The 14,842-nt window shown below is 38.2% G+C and overlaps 1 protein-coding gene across 3 annotated transcripts in view; it reads right to left on the minus strand.

The window, feature by feature from the left end:
• LOC135986995 (protein ELYS-like) overlaps nucleotides 1-14,842 on the minus strand; it is a 41,779-nt gene that overhangs the window by 7,404 nt on the left and 19,533 nt on the right. For 2 of the 3 annotated variants that reach the window (XM_065631603.1, XM_065631602.1), the window contains exons 17-33: nucleotides 14,497-14,601; nucleotides 13,869-13,962; nucleotides 12,412-12,535; nucleotides 12,241-12,297; nucleotides 11,056-11,202; nucleotides 10,014-10,201; nucleotides 9,698-9,842; nucleotides 9,472-9,603; nucleotides 8,196-8,343; nucleotides 7,957-8,107; nucleotides 7,311-7,418; nucleotides 6,684-6,879; nucleotides 5,263-5,466; nucleotides 3,501-3,930; nucleotides 1,728-1,830; nucleotides 736-842; nucleotides 132-310 (exon numbers count right to left, since the gene is read on the minus strand). In XM_065631603.1, coding sequence (XP_065487675.1) covers nucleotides 132-310; nucleotides 736-842; nucleotides 1,728-1,830; nucleotides 3,501-3,930; nucleotides 5,263-5,466; nucleotides 6,684-6,879; nucleotides 7,311-7,418; nucleotides 7,957-8,107; nucleotides 8,196-8,343; nucleotides 9,472-9,603; nucleotides 9,698-9,842; nucleotides 10,014-10,201; nucleotides 11,056-11,202; nucleotides 12,241-12,297; nucleotides 12,412-12,535; nucleotides 13,869-13,962; nucleotides 14,497-14,601 — 2,618 coding nt within the window. The remainder of the gene's footprint in view (nucleotides 1-131; nucleotides 311-735; nucleotides 843-1,727; nucleotides 1,831-3,500; nucleotides 3,931-5,262; nucleotides 5,467-6,683; nucleotides 6,880-7,310; nucleotides 7,419-7,956; nucleotides 8,108-8,195; nucleotides 8,344-9,471; nucleotides 9,604-9,697; nucleotides 9,843-10,013; nucleotides 10,202-11,055; nucleotides 11,203-12,240; nucleotides 12,298-12,411; nucleotides 12,536-13,868; nucleotides 13,963-14,496; nucleotides 14,602-14,842) is intronic. The other variant, XM_065631604.1, reaches the window with a different exon arrangement.

Consider the following 14,842-nt stretch of genomic DNA (forward strand, 5'->3'; position numbering starts at 1 on the left):
TTAACTTGTGTTAACCAGCTAAAGAAACAGAGACATTTTCGTGTGCCTTCTAACTGTCAGTAAGACACGCCTGTCCTCAATTTGCAAAGTGTTGTTTATTTTGTAGAAGATGGGAAAAAAAGTTTACTTACATTAATTTCCTCAGTTTTAGGAAGATTGTTAGAAACAGTTATTTCTTCCTGCAGAAAATGAACATTTTCTTCAGCTTCAGCTGCTTCTAGGTTACATTCTTTAGGTAAATCCAAACACTTCCCCTCACCACGATTTTCTGAATGACTACTGGCCACATCCTCTCTGTCAAGGATCACAGCTGGAAGAGATTTATGTAATTATAGCTTAACTTCTATAGAAATGACACAGGTTTAAGCAACAGGAAGTAACAGAAGGAGCAGGAGCCAACAATACAGTTCTCCATCCTTCCACATCTACTGGGCTTTCTCCAAAAACTAGAAGCCAGAACTATCTATCTGGTAGAAAAGGCATCCCCACAGTAAAAAAATTTAAATATAAAAAATAAAATTTTTAAAAAAAAAAGGAGTGAAAAATCAGCTGGCAAATCCATAGAGAAAAAGAACAACAGGGGAAAGGGTGGCTGTAAAGGCACTCCAGCAGCCAGGTGTTTGTTCACAATCTGAGTACAGAGGATGCATCATCTTTTAAAATCGTAACTACACATTTTGCTTCAGGAGTTCAGCTACTTTAACTCACATAACATCTCCAACATACTGTACGTACATTCACTGTCTGCCTCTGGGGATTCAGAAAGCTGTGGATTTGTTGTAACTGATATGGCTTTTTCTTCCAATGAAGAGGATGTTTTGGACTCCTGGTGGTTTATTTCACTTCAAGAATAGAAAGAGAGAAATTAATCATAAAGTTTCAAAAAAAAAACCTGAAGAGCTTTACAAATTATGCTCATTGTAAAATCTTCACGTTTCAAAACAGAAAAAATTAAGAAAAATCAGAAGTTCATTTACCAACATATCTACCTTCAATTTGTGACTCATGTTACATGAGTCAAGTACTTCACATTCTTCCCAGCTACCTAACACTAGAGAATAACATAACAACAGAGCTGTAATAAAGAATAATATATTATTTGTCTTCTGTAGAAAGACTGCAACTGCTATATTGGAGATTTGGAACAAACTGAACAGAAGTTTGTACCAGTGTATGTTAACACTTGAAATTAAAGGTTATTTACTAACATTGTCTTTATCACTAAACAGTTGCAGCTTTTAAAGTATTTGGTAGAAATACTTCCTTCCGTTTCCATAAACAAATAGATGCCAATGGAGAGCACAAAGAAAAAAGTGTAGAAAATACTGCCAGAAAGTATTCAAACCCCAAAAGAAACCCGCTAAATTTACAGGAATCTCAGGGGTAATTTTTAGCTCCACAATTTTCAGACAAAAGCAGGACTTATGTTCACAGTGTCTGCACTTAGTAACCCTCGAACTGTAACACTTTTTATGCAGCCTGTGAAGTCTTTATGACCATACTTTGGAGTTTGCAATGATTTGAGAAAAAAGGCTCAAACTGACTCAATTTGACTTATATTAATGCCAAATTAGTTCTTTTCACAGATAGAAAGGAATAGAAAAGCCGTTACATTTAAGAACACAGGGAGTAACCAATACCAGGTCAAAATCATAGTTTTCAAACACAGGAAAGCCAGCAGTTGCATGTTGTGTGAACCCAAAGATGTATCTGTTTTATAATCTTACCCTTCACTTGAACTCCCAACAGTAGCAGCCTCAGCAGCTGTAAACACCAGTCTACCATCCTCAGGAAGGGCAAAACGTCCAGCCCTTGATTCTTCCACAAATCCTACAAATACAGACAGATGGATGACTTCCCTGGGGCACTTAACAGCATTTATTTTAAAATGCTCACACAATTTTAAAATGAGCCTTTATGTATTTTATCTAGGATAGTGATCTAACAAAATGATGCTACCAAGATTTCAAATGCACAGAAAGTCTGAATTCTTCTTTCAAGTAAAACAAGTCTGATACACAAATTCAGTATCAATGATAATTTTGTTTTCTTGACTCTGTTTACAAACAAAACTTGATATGTTAGTGACCTTATACATAAAAACTCCAGAAAACACCCCTCCTTGTTAAATTGGGTAGTAAGTTTTCTTATTTCTCTTAGGATATTTATCTCATTCCACTAATGCTGCTTTCCTTTATTGACTCCATTCCCCTCTTGTACAAGAATGTTTCTAAGGTCTTTTCTCATTTGTTTGGTTTTTTCTCTACTGATTGACTGGTGGTGCTGAAACCCAACTGCTTGCTAATCTCTTTTTATCTCAAAAGGTTCAATTTTAGAAACATCCTCCTTTTCTTTTTTGTTTCTACTTTCTACTTCACCCAGATCCCACAATTACCTTTCCAGCCAGTATACAAGACTGGGAAAATTTTGCTAGCTCAGGCCAAACAAAAGCTATATTGACTGTCCTCTACTGCTTCCAGAGGACTGAAATTGTACAGAACTGTTTGTACCATAGTCCAGCAACGACAAAGTTTCTTTATTAAATTATTCTTTAATGATTAGCACCATATCATTATTCTTAATGAAAAGCACCTTCGGTTTCTCGTCCAAATAGAAGACAGCTAAACTAGGACAGGCAAACTTTTTCACCTGTCTTACTGGAAACACTCAGACAAAGAAAAGGAGCTGAGAACTTCAGTAGCAACAATTACTCTCCAGGATCGTTCAGAATCATCTCAGATTTCAGCCTGAATCAAGATGAAGATGCACTGACACTGGAGTACACAAACACACATCACCGCTACGAATTATTTCAAGACCTCACACACAGAACTGACACTTGCATACATGTCCCGGGAATAGCAAACTTCTTGCACCTCTTCTCCCTGTTCCTGCACTACTTTAATTCCCAGCTCTTCAATCACTGCTTCCCAGCTAGTGAGCGACATCTCTTCTAATCTGCCAGCAGACCGGCTCATATGAACACATCCTCAGCAGCTGGACTGGCTTGAATGAGTTACATTGAGCTGAATTACCAAAGAACAACTGAAATAGGCTTGCAAAAGGCTGCATAAGATGTTCAGCTAGCAAAAGGAGAAAGCATAGCTGTAATAAGAGGCAGACAGACAAGCAGACACACTTCCAGAAGAAAACTATTTAACTGGGCACTAATGAGGTGCTTAAAAATAAAGAAAAAAGCCCAAACTATCTAGTCAAAGCATGCCATACAGTTAACTTGCTGTTAAAAAACCTGCAATCAAAACTCCTACAAAATCACCGCTGCCTCTCAGCTGCAGTTACACACAAGAAACACCAGCCAACAGCAGCATACATTCATAATGTCCAGGATACCTAAAAAAGGAGAGTTTTAAAAGCCTAGGAAGGAAGTGCCTAGGACACTTCTGAAGGCTCACTGTTAACTGTTGTGCTCATCAGTAATTTAACCTTTTGAATACATTTGAAAAATTCAGAATATTAGAGTATCATAGGATGAAACACACCAGCTTCTTTTCTTAGTTCTGATGAACGTGGTGGTTGTATCTGGAAAGGTTTATCTTCAACTATTTCACTGTCAGCTTCTTTCTCCAATTCTTGAAAGCCACCAGTTTCTTCAGTGGAAGAATTAGCTGGTTTAGCAGCTATAAAGATGACATCATCCTCAAAATCATCAGCTGATTTTGCATCATGATACTCCAAAGTAGTTTCATCTGATCTGGCAGATAAGTTACTATTTTCTTTGCTGACAACCCTTTTCTCCAAACCATCTCCAGATATGCTTTCTGAAGACTCTTCCATTTCAGCACGATCAACCTCAGGATTGCTCAGAATAAACAGACTTGTTTTATCTCTACTTTCAGACCAAACATCCTCCACCACTCCCTGATAATGCTCAGATGAAGCTCCAGACAATGCTTTATCATCTTCTGTTACCTTTTTTTAAAAAAAAAAAAAAAAGATTTACAATCAACAATATGCATATGATTTTTGTGAAAGCAAGGAAAAAAACCAAGCAAACAACAACAAAAAAACCCACCAAACCACAAAAAAACAAAACCAAACATGATATTTCCATGTTTTAGAAGTGTCAACTTAAGTAATAAAACTAATTTTCATTCTAGCAGTATCTTAGCTTTTAAAAGCTGAGTGTAAAAATTAATTACACTTTTGACTACTTATTGAGTTTCCACAACCTTGGAGAGTTAAGGTGAAATGGGTCATGTAAGTGCTTGTTTCTACTGTCACCTCAAGCTGTTCATTGGATTCACCACTGTGTTTTCTAGAAGAGGAAGCTTTGCATAAGTAGAATCATAACTCGAGGTTTCTCTTTGTTTATGCTTGCCTTTTCAACTTGTATGCACCACTAAAATATCTGAGTGTTCACTATGCCTGTAGCACGGAACCAGTACATTAATCTGGCCACACTGCTTTATTACTAAGAACTCCACATAGGAGAGAGAGGCTCTTTGTGACAACTGAGTAACTCTTTATAACAGGCAATAAAAGGTGTAATAAAAACAGATGATGAAACATTTTTGGTACACGTACAGAAAGCTCATACATGCAGATACTAGCACATGCCCCTGTTCTGCACTGGATTTCAGAACATGAATTTGGCAGCTGCATGATGAGCAGGATGGAGGAATCCAACTGACAGAGCAAAAGGAAGACTAGAAGGGGGCAAATTTCAGATGGACCAACTTCATTTGACAGCTCCACAAATGCTGTCCCTGGTGCATGGCAACAAGCAACACCAAGAACGTCACAGCCAGAGAAGACACAACAGTACAGCTCTTTTCATCAGGAGTCTGCTTTGACCATAACTGAAGTAAACCCAGCCTTGCAAATGGAGAGACTGACAGGAAATGCAGCTCATGACTTTTGTTGCTTTCAAATGTGCTTCATTCCCAAGTCTTAACAACCCCAAACAACTGGCTCAATCTCTAGTCCCTACCTTCCTGCCATACCAGCATTGGAAAAGGTATCACAGGAAGCTGAACCAGCCATTGGGAACCATCACAGCTCCTAACAACACTCGAGTAAAAACTGCCAAGGTCACTGGTATTTTTGATGAATATGTTCCTGCAGGCACAGGATGCTACAGAAGGTCTAACATAACCTTTTTGACCAAATTCAAGTCTGCCATTCTGATTTATAATTCCAATTCTCAATATAAGGGGTTTTGGCAAACTTTTAAAAAATCTAATTCAAATCACACTCTACAAATGCTCTAACTGTAAAAAAAACAACGACAGCCCAGCTTACCCCAACAGTCCCTCTTGCTTTTGAGTTCTCCTCCCTGAAAGATATTCTGGATTCCTTTGCTCGTAGAGGAGGAGTAACTGATCGTCCTGGAGATGCAGAGGGAGTTGCCAGCGGTGTGGTACGAAGGCTGGATCTGAGAATAGACTGAGGAGTAAACCCAGGAAAAGCAGACGTAGAAGTGGATGTGGCCAAAACTTTAGCTCTCTATGAAAAGAAATAAAAGCGTTAAATTTAGAAGCACTTAAATCTTCAAGACAGACAACTTCACTCATCAAAAGTATTATTTTCAATTACAAACTGGGTTTGTGCCAGCAGAGAGGACAAAGTTTAGCCTCTGTAATGCTCTTTTTCCAAAGGTATGAAAACCCAAATAATAAAACCCCATGCTTTTTACACTTCTTTTTTCAAATTAATTTCCTGAAGGAAGAAGGGTACGGCATCTTCTTGTCTGCAATGTTATCTCCTATCCCAGTAATTTTTGGTATTTCTTCACTGTTCTTCTCAAAGACATACAACTTCGAACATTACCCCAGACACGGGAATTGAAAACACTGCCGTGAGGAAAGGCAATCAGCAAAGCAAACGTAATAGCTTAATTTTTTTACTGATTAAACAGCCTGTGCACAAGACTAAACCAAGAGACGCTGCTGTAAAAATACCCACACATCTCCATCTAGAAGCATTCAGGTCTTCTTACCTCCACTCAAAAAAGACTTGACAGTATTGAGAGGGCTTAGAAGGAGGACAATGAAATTAACTTAATAATATGGACCACATTTAATGAGCAGAAGGTTATAATTCAGAGAGATAACTATTTTGTTCAGCTGTGCAAAGGCATAAAGAACAGCACCAACAAGATAGGTCAAGTGTTATTTCCTTGCATGATAAGAGCTTGATGGCAGTGAATAGAAATACAGTCGAACACAATTAGTAACTAAAATTCCTGCAAGAAGTCATCACTGGCTGACATCATTTAACTGACATCACTTAGTTGTCATTCACTTAACCAGATTAAGAAACTGAAGCAATAACATTCTTGCTTCTAAGTGTGCAAGGCAAATTATACAGAGCTAGTGAGCACTTAAATAATGAGATGGTCAAGATACAAATTGTATCTTTAGGTGTTTAAGTGCATTGAAAAGTCCAATTTTAACTTCCTTTGTTCCATGCAATAAAAATCAAGTGTGTTTCATGAAGCCATGGGACAATGTGCGTACTGCGACTAACTTTGAATTAAACTTTCCCTCCCAATCTGCTGCTTCCAAAAGGTCTGTAGATACAATAACCACATGATACTGAAAATATTCCACAATTTCAATCCCAAAGTGTTTGTGATAAAACACACTTCAGTGCTTTCCTTTTAAATGTAGCTTACAGGCTTCTGGTTTGCTTGGTTCTTCCTGTTTTCTTAAATGACAAACCTTAACAACAAGAGGAGTTTCTAGTAGATTCAGTTGTGATGATCCTGAAAAGTTCCTCTGTGAGATGGAACTGTGCAGATTTGATTTCAAGGGGCTGGATGCCATGAATGAAGCAGAAGCTCCGCATGGCGACTGCCAACAAACACCCTGTGCTGCAGAACATGAAGGAACAGGATGAACCACCGAATGCAGCAATCTGTTAAGAGACACAATAGGGAATATGAAAATAAATGAAAAAAATCCTACTGCATTACAGAAATCTGAGATGATACAGAAAAAAACCCCATCAATTGAACAAGAAATGCAGGTGAACCGTCACTGTTGGGGTGACGTTATCAGGCCCATGAACAAGTTACAGGCATTTTCTCTTTTATTGCACCAGTGATGTCATTCTCATGTCAGAAGAAAATTTATCTACATTTCAATGCTGGGACCACTTCAAATTCTCCAATTAGTTGTGTCCCTAAATTGACCTTTTCTTTAATAGATACCAAACTAAATGTAAACAAAACACTATGAAAACATAGAAAGTATATCCATACACACATGGACATACATATATATACACAGACACACACACAATGAGCAACACCATCTGGAAATATTCGTTCTGTAAAACTACTCTACCTGGAACATTTTTGTGAAAATTTTGTAGCTGGTGTCCCAATAAATGCATCGGGCAACTCTGCATCAGGGAGAGGGTGTGTCAGGACTGGTGGTTCTGTAACTCTAGGACTGGAATGAAAAGGAAAATATCACTGACTTTCATCCCCTAGAAGTTGAAACATCCCAGAATTCAAGTTTATTTGACCATAACACCTGTAGGAAATCATCAGACAACTACTAGCCTATTTTTCACTGTTTATAATTCTGTTTCTCTTTAAAGAGAGGCAGAAACGAAGGCGAAACTGGGCAGAAAGCGGTAAAAGATTCCCGTTTGATCACACAATCAAGTCTATCAAACTCTGTACACCAATAGCTTGATGGTAATCATCGTTTTAGTTTCAGCTGTCTTACATACTGTAAACACATTTACCATAATGTAAATATATGATTTGCATAAATAAGATTATCATAGCAGAAAAACTCTCCCCCCAAGCATTACTTACGATGTTTTGATTCTCAAAGGCTTTACACTGTATGTGCAAAAAAGCCAACCAAAGCTTTCTTCAGGTGCACCTTCCCTCCAAAACACTGACATAATTCCAATGGACTTTCCTCTCTCTCTCCAAACATGTAGCTCCAGAATAAACTTTGTTCAAAGGGTGCTCACCTATCGTATCGTGAGAGACTGGGTTTCTGCTCATTTCCTACCCACACTTCTCCAATTTTGGACAACACATTACTGATGAAAGTTGCCCGTGTATGCACATTTCCTGCACTGGTTGGTTTGGTTACTGTTGATAATGGCTTTGGTCTTGAGACTGGAAAGCAAGGAGGAAAACATATCAGCCTTGTGTAACCAAAGTGATGGTTAGGCGTCCACCATATTTCCACCGCCCTAAAACTTACCTTCTCTTAGGACTGATGAAGGCAAGCGGTAAGGCTTGGCTCTCTCTACCGCCAGCTTCCTTTGAACTCTAGGAAGGACCTTGCCATATTGGTCTAATATAGAATTTCTGGCAACGGCTCTCTCTCTTAGGTGAGGATCACGGTCATTCTGATGAATGGAAAGCATAAAGCAAGAAGTTAACTAATTACAAGAAGTTCATTGCACAGAACTACCTGTGCTATTTCAAAGTAGTGGCTACACTTCCCTTAGAGACAGAGTAAATCCATGCACTGCACAGAGCAGCAGCAAGTTCTACCCATCAGCACACGCCAACTTCACCTGGTATTTTTAGTAAAGCGGAAGGCAGATGGGAATAATAACAGAACCTTCACCTTTAAATGAAAACCATTCTGGCACTCTGCAGAACTTTATTGTGATACACTTGGTATCACCTGTACTTCTCAAATGGCTTATACAATAGCAGGTGTTCCTTGTTTTTCCTGAAACACCAATGTCTGAAGGTACAGGGCAACTGCAAATTACCTTGGATAAAATGATGTGAATATTAACATGAGTAACAGAAAGCGACCTACACACACCTTCTGGCTAGATGAAAGTTTTCAAATATAGGATGTAAAACTTCCAAGACCACCTTATAAGTTTGGTTCGGTGAAAAACCATGGTTACAGAAAACAGCAAGTGCATCACAGAGTCATAACAAAAGTTCACAGAACACCAAATTTGATCTGGTTATTTTGAGAAATAGAAGTTAGATACTGATTTCTGTCATAAAAGCGGTAACATGAAAAGCCTGGAATTGTAGAGCTCACGCTATAGTCTGAGGAAAAAAAAAAAAAAAAAAAAAAAAAAAACGGGAAAAAGAATACCAAACGAATTTCTGACCTTCGGACTGCTCTCAGCTAGAAAACTAAATTTGCAGGCAAGATACAAGAGATGACATACGAGAAACTCTTCATTCCACAGAAAGGAGTGATACAAACTACTTCCAATAATCTAAACCTTACATAACATATGTATCTGAATAACTGAATTATAAGAGAGAAAAATATATGTTTATTCCTCACATGCAAACAAATTAATTTAAGTGGAGTCAACCATGGTCGGTAGTATTTTGTTCAACTTTTAGGTTCAGAGGCAACTTAAGGTGTAGAAACTTATTCCTAGTAGTTCAAAGAACGGTACAAAAAACAAAGCAGGATTTCTAGTGACTACTATCAAACCCCATAAGTAACACCTAACTGAAGCTTGCGCACTTGACAAAACTTTTACGCTTACGGTAGGATTAACCTTCATTGACTGATGCAGCTGTAGTGCTGGGATATAGTTGGCACGCTGCAGATGGTGGACTAAAAGAAATTCACGACTCTGGACACCAGCATTGGTCTGTAGAAACTTCTCCAAACACTCCTGTGAGAAATAACACATTTCAAAAATCTAGTATGATTCTGCCTCTTCTCTTTTCAAAGAGATGATTATGACTTTTTTCCTTGTCCACGCTTACTTGTTCAGTCTCTGTGAAAGGCAGCTTCAGCAAGTCTTCCATCAGTCCCATCTCCTGACAGATTTCATACATGTGTTTTAACAGCTCTTCAATGTTTAACTTGGTGGTATGTTGCTGCAACAGATCCCAAGCCTCCACCAGGCACCTGTAATTAATTTATTTGAGATGTAAAGGAATACAAATAGTATAACCAAAAAGATGCCCCAAAACTATCGTGTTCGAAGTTTAAAGGAAGTGTAGGGAGTCATTATTGGAATTATTTGTTCTCCACCTTTCACAAGACTTGAAGGCCAAACGGTGGGATGTATTTCTTTACCTATTGGACAACAACACAGTGAGGAAAAGCCGCACTTCACTGCTGCTTGACACTGGTGGCTTCATCATCTGGATGTATCTGAGCGCTCGCCTGTGCTCTCCTTGGCACATGAGGGACTGAAGAACTCTCATATGTTGCCATGACACAGTTTTGATTGTAGCTGGATGAAAGAGCAGGGCCAGCGCACTCTGTGGCAGGTAGAGATCAGCTTTGTTAAGAGATATGCATACACACATGCAACAAAAATAGTCATAAGTTTCTTAAGTAAGGGTGTGTTAAATGAACTTTTATGACTAACTAACGAAATACTTGATACAGGACATATAACTAAAGTGTCTTAAGTTAGTGCAGAAAAAAAATGCAGTTAGCCATGCAGAACAAGGTGAGTGTTTTAAAAGGAGCAATTCATGCTTTTCTAGGTTAATCAAATCTCCACATACAAACATCACTTTTTATAAACACATTACTAAATCATAAGTGATTCTCCCAGACAAACAGATTATATTGACATCGTGACAGGCAAAGAACAACCTTCAGCATCAGAGAAAACATGAATAAGGTTGAAAAGGCACTTTTGCAGTCTCCCATCTCAAATCTTTCAGCTATGATCATAGGTCTAAAAAGCAAAGTACCTAAAACAAATAACCTAAACATCTAGCTCTGAGAATTCAAACGCAACAAAAATAGTGAAAAGTTTCTTAAGGGCCAATGTGTGTTAAATGAACTTATATGACCAACTAATGAAATACTTGATACAGGACATGTAAGTGCTCAACTGGTCTGCTGAAAACAACCTAAACAGATGGCTCTGAGAATTCAAATATCAAGTATTATCAAAGGGGATGACTTCTTTGGTTTAATCAATTTCGCATCAAAGTAGTTAAAACAAAATTTCACATCATAATTTATTGCTGAAGATGTCAGAGCACTATTACTAAAAATTATTCTAATGCTTTAGCTAAGCACCAAATTTTTAAAAATCATTTTACAGATGACACCTTTGTATTGCAATGTGTGTGTAACTAAACTGTAACATACTTACTTCATAGTCATTGTGATCTAGAAGCCAAAAACCTTGAATAAGCTTAACAAGACCCCAAGGGATAGCAAAAGCAGTTGGAAAGGAGTCAATTGAAGTTTCTGTCTTATTGGGAAAGGAATGCATGATATCCAGCAGCAAGTAAATCGTCTGGTATCAAGTATCTAATTAAGGCAAATAAATTTGTAAGACCAAAAATTTATCACATTGCACTTAGAAAAGACACAATGAAATGAGAATATACAAGTGGTAGGAGGCAGAAAATACTAATGTCTTAGTCTTGCCATTTAAGCTGTTACAACCCGAAGACAGTCATGTCCTAACCAGAAAATTGCATTCTGGATAAATCAGCAATACTAATCTTTGATTTCTCTAAGGCAGTCAGAAAGGTAAACTTACATATTTAAGTACTTCCCTTATAAACTCAGGCTCCCTCTTCAGTCAGCGGAGCTACCAGCTGGACGTTCAACATGTTTGAACATCCGGTGCTTCATTATCAAATAAAACAAATCCTACAGTTGTTTGGGATTTTTTTTTCTCATTTCCAGAGTGTATAAAACAGTGTAAAATATTGGAATCCTTACAATACAACTTAGCTGTGAATATTAAAACTGGGTTTAAACCACTATGTGGATCACTCATTAGTAGTGCCATTTTCTCGTTCTGACATCCCTTTTTAGGGCCATACTCTCAGAGAACAGCTCTGGGGTACAACAGTTTTTAAATATCTTCCTCTCTCAGAAAAGCGATGATTTCTCTCTGGAAAAGGGATATTTCAGCAAAAATCAGGTACTGGTAAAGCACCCTTAGAAATCCCTTAGCTGTGAAGCAGCCCCTTGTAGTGCATCACTCTAGTAAGTAGCCATTTGCCACAGACAGGCCTGCTTTTAAGGGGTGCTTAAAAAAATTAAAGACTAAAGGGGCTTTTTATCTTTAACATTTCAGGGACCTTGTTTTCTCGTATCAGAAGAGTCTTTGCAAAAAAAATTTTTAAAAATCATAAAAATTGCACAGTACAAAGACCTAAACCACTGCTCCAGTCTATGATTTCATTCCGAACTAAATGTTTTCACTTGCATTGTGTTTGAAGCATTAACTAAAAGTGGTATTAGACACACAGGTGACGAAAATGTAAAAACATTTATGTGCCTGTACTGAAGGTGTAATAAAAATAACTAGAAAGGATACAATTGCATGTTTGTAGCTTTCTTCAACGCCTTCCAGCAAGTAAAGATCCAGCAGTGCCTGAAATTAAAAAGATTTTAAAAACTCTTGTCTTTCCTAAATCGTTGGCTTTTGGGTGGGGTTTGGAGGGGTTGGTTGTTGTTTATTGTTGTTTCCAGTGAGCAGAACACTCACGTGTAAACTAGCAGGTGGATATTTCCCAGTTCCTCCTTCATCTCTCCGCCACAACTTCTCAACTTGGTCTCCTAACTGGGAAACCAGTCCATCAATCATCAAGCAGTCAGAATCCCATTTTCCTCTGCAACGAAAGGTAGCAAGGATTTGGACAGAGCCAAACACTAATTCCAGCCTCTCCGTGTAACACGTTTCCTCCAGTCAAAACCAAAAAAAAAAAGCTCCCATGAGTCCAAGAAAGTAACAAACATACAAAAACATGATGATGACTTGAAATGGACGTGGAAGACATTTCTGAGTCACATGACGGATGCTCAATGCAAAGTTGCAATGACCTTTTAGGTTCCAGGTTTTATTTTTTGTTGGGTTACTTTGCAATACCAAGGAAGTGTAAACAAAGTGTTTTAAGTGCCAAAATAACAGCTCCCATATTGTCTAACAGAGGAAAGGTAACAGTATCAAAATAGCATGACTATTCTTTATCACAAATCTAATGCCTCAAACCAGAGCGTTCCAATACACAGCTGTGAGATAATGCAATGGAAATTTCAGACTTCTCAGCATCTCACTTTTGTTACTGCAAAAAAGATCTTTTCAGAAAGCTAGAACACACAGATAATTTTAGTATCATCTTCAGCAGCATCTATGTTTCTATACACATGCCATTTCCATTTGGGATGGCTGAACTTTTAAAAATTACATTCTTCAAAAGCCCATCACAGTCTTCTGCTGACTGTGATGCTACCCTTTAATTTCCTGATGATAAAAAGCAGAAGCAGCACACTAGAGGTTGTATTGCTCCTAAGGAGCTTGACCCTGTATGTAAGTTGAGCAGCTATGCAGGATGAACTTTAAAATCAATACTGAATACACTGCACCTTCTACTTTAACTCATGCCGCAGCATCTTGTTGACAATGCCATAGCCTAAGCTTCTTTAGGTCTTCCTTTTCTTTCCAGTACCATTTGCAAAGAAAAATCTATTGTCATCTAATCCAAGCCATATCACCTGCATGCTAGTAAACCAGTCCAGGAAAGAGAGTTTACATGAGCAAGTGACTTTGATCCAATAGCCAGGAGAGGGCGAGGCGTGCCACCGACATGGAATTCCGACTATGTTCTTCAATTACACAAATGTACTTGTGAGTAGGAGATTTAGGCCAATACAGTGGGGCACAAAAGGTGGTAAAGAGCCATCAGTTGTCCTCTTGAAAGCTCTGGACCTTATCGGGGTGTGTGCAACTGCCACGACAACAAATGGTACTAAGCAAAGGTAAATATAGACATTTTAAGGCAGGAAAGTAACCTCTGTGTTCAACAGAGCACACGCATCACTGACGTCAAGAGTATTGCCTGCAAAGGCATTAAGTGTAGCCAACTAACTGTGGATACGAACGCCACTCAGTTCCTCTTCTGAATTTGCAGTAGAAGTTTTCTGGAGTTTTCCTGTAATTCTTACCTTGATAAACGCTCGAGTTTCTGTCGATGAGCAGTATAGTAGCTCTGAATCAGAGGATAATTGTAGAAAGCTCTAGACAAATGCATATCATCATCTACAGGCAAGAAAGTAAAAGCAAGTTATAGATGTAATATCATATGTTTAAACAAAAATTTTTGACTAAAAAGACACTCGTACAATCTAAGCATCAAGAAACACAGGCAAGCCTTCAACTTTGAAAGAAGCAAATTCTGTTTCTGCCTTTCCTCAAAGAGATGTGAGACACGAGACTCAATTCCTTCACAAGTGCCATTTCACGTTTACAGTTGATGTAGCATTCCAAACATGCACTGCAAGTGGAAATCCACCATTTACAAAAAGCTGTTCACAAGAGCAACTCCTTGAAGTCAGAGGCTTATTGTGATTTCTAAAAAACATCCAGGAAAGAAACTGCTTGCAGTATTCTACACTATGTATTTGAAAAAACAGTAAACTCTCAATTTCACCTGCAGACCTTCAGCATACACTGACACTTAAAAACATGACTTGTTCCCAGCAAAACGTTTACAAAAGCACAGCTAAGCATGTGTTCATAGAAATCATGTACTGGATGTTCTCCTGTTACCAATGTATGAGAGCTGACGCTTACCTAAACCCTCTGGAAGGAGACTGGATCGACAGAACCAGGCGACCACTTGTGCGTACAAGGAAATGAGGCTGGTGACCATGTGCTTATTGGTCAAGTCTGCAAAACCTGAAAAAAGGCATAAGATCATTTCTGTTATGCAATTCTTTTTCACAAAACTCCATTCATCAGACTAAATAGAAAGTCTAGAATTAACATGGCAAAAATCTTTCTCTTGGCATTTTTCACTCTGTATCACCTTCTTAGTTGAAGAAAAAACCCACGGTCACCACCAAAAAGCAGCCTCTACAAAGAACCAGATTCACTAAAGGTTCAAGTAAGAAAAATAAAACCAGCCTGAACTCTTAAA

This window comes from Caloenas nicobarica, chromosome 3, assembly GCF_036013445.1.
Source record: "Caloenas nicobarica isolate bCalNic1 chromosome 3, bCalNic1.hap1, whole genome shotgun sequence".
NCBI classification, from domain to species: Eukaryota; Metazoa; Chordata; class Aves; order Columbiformes; family Columbidae; genus Caloenas; species Caloenas nicobarica.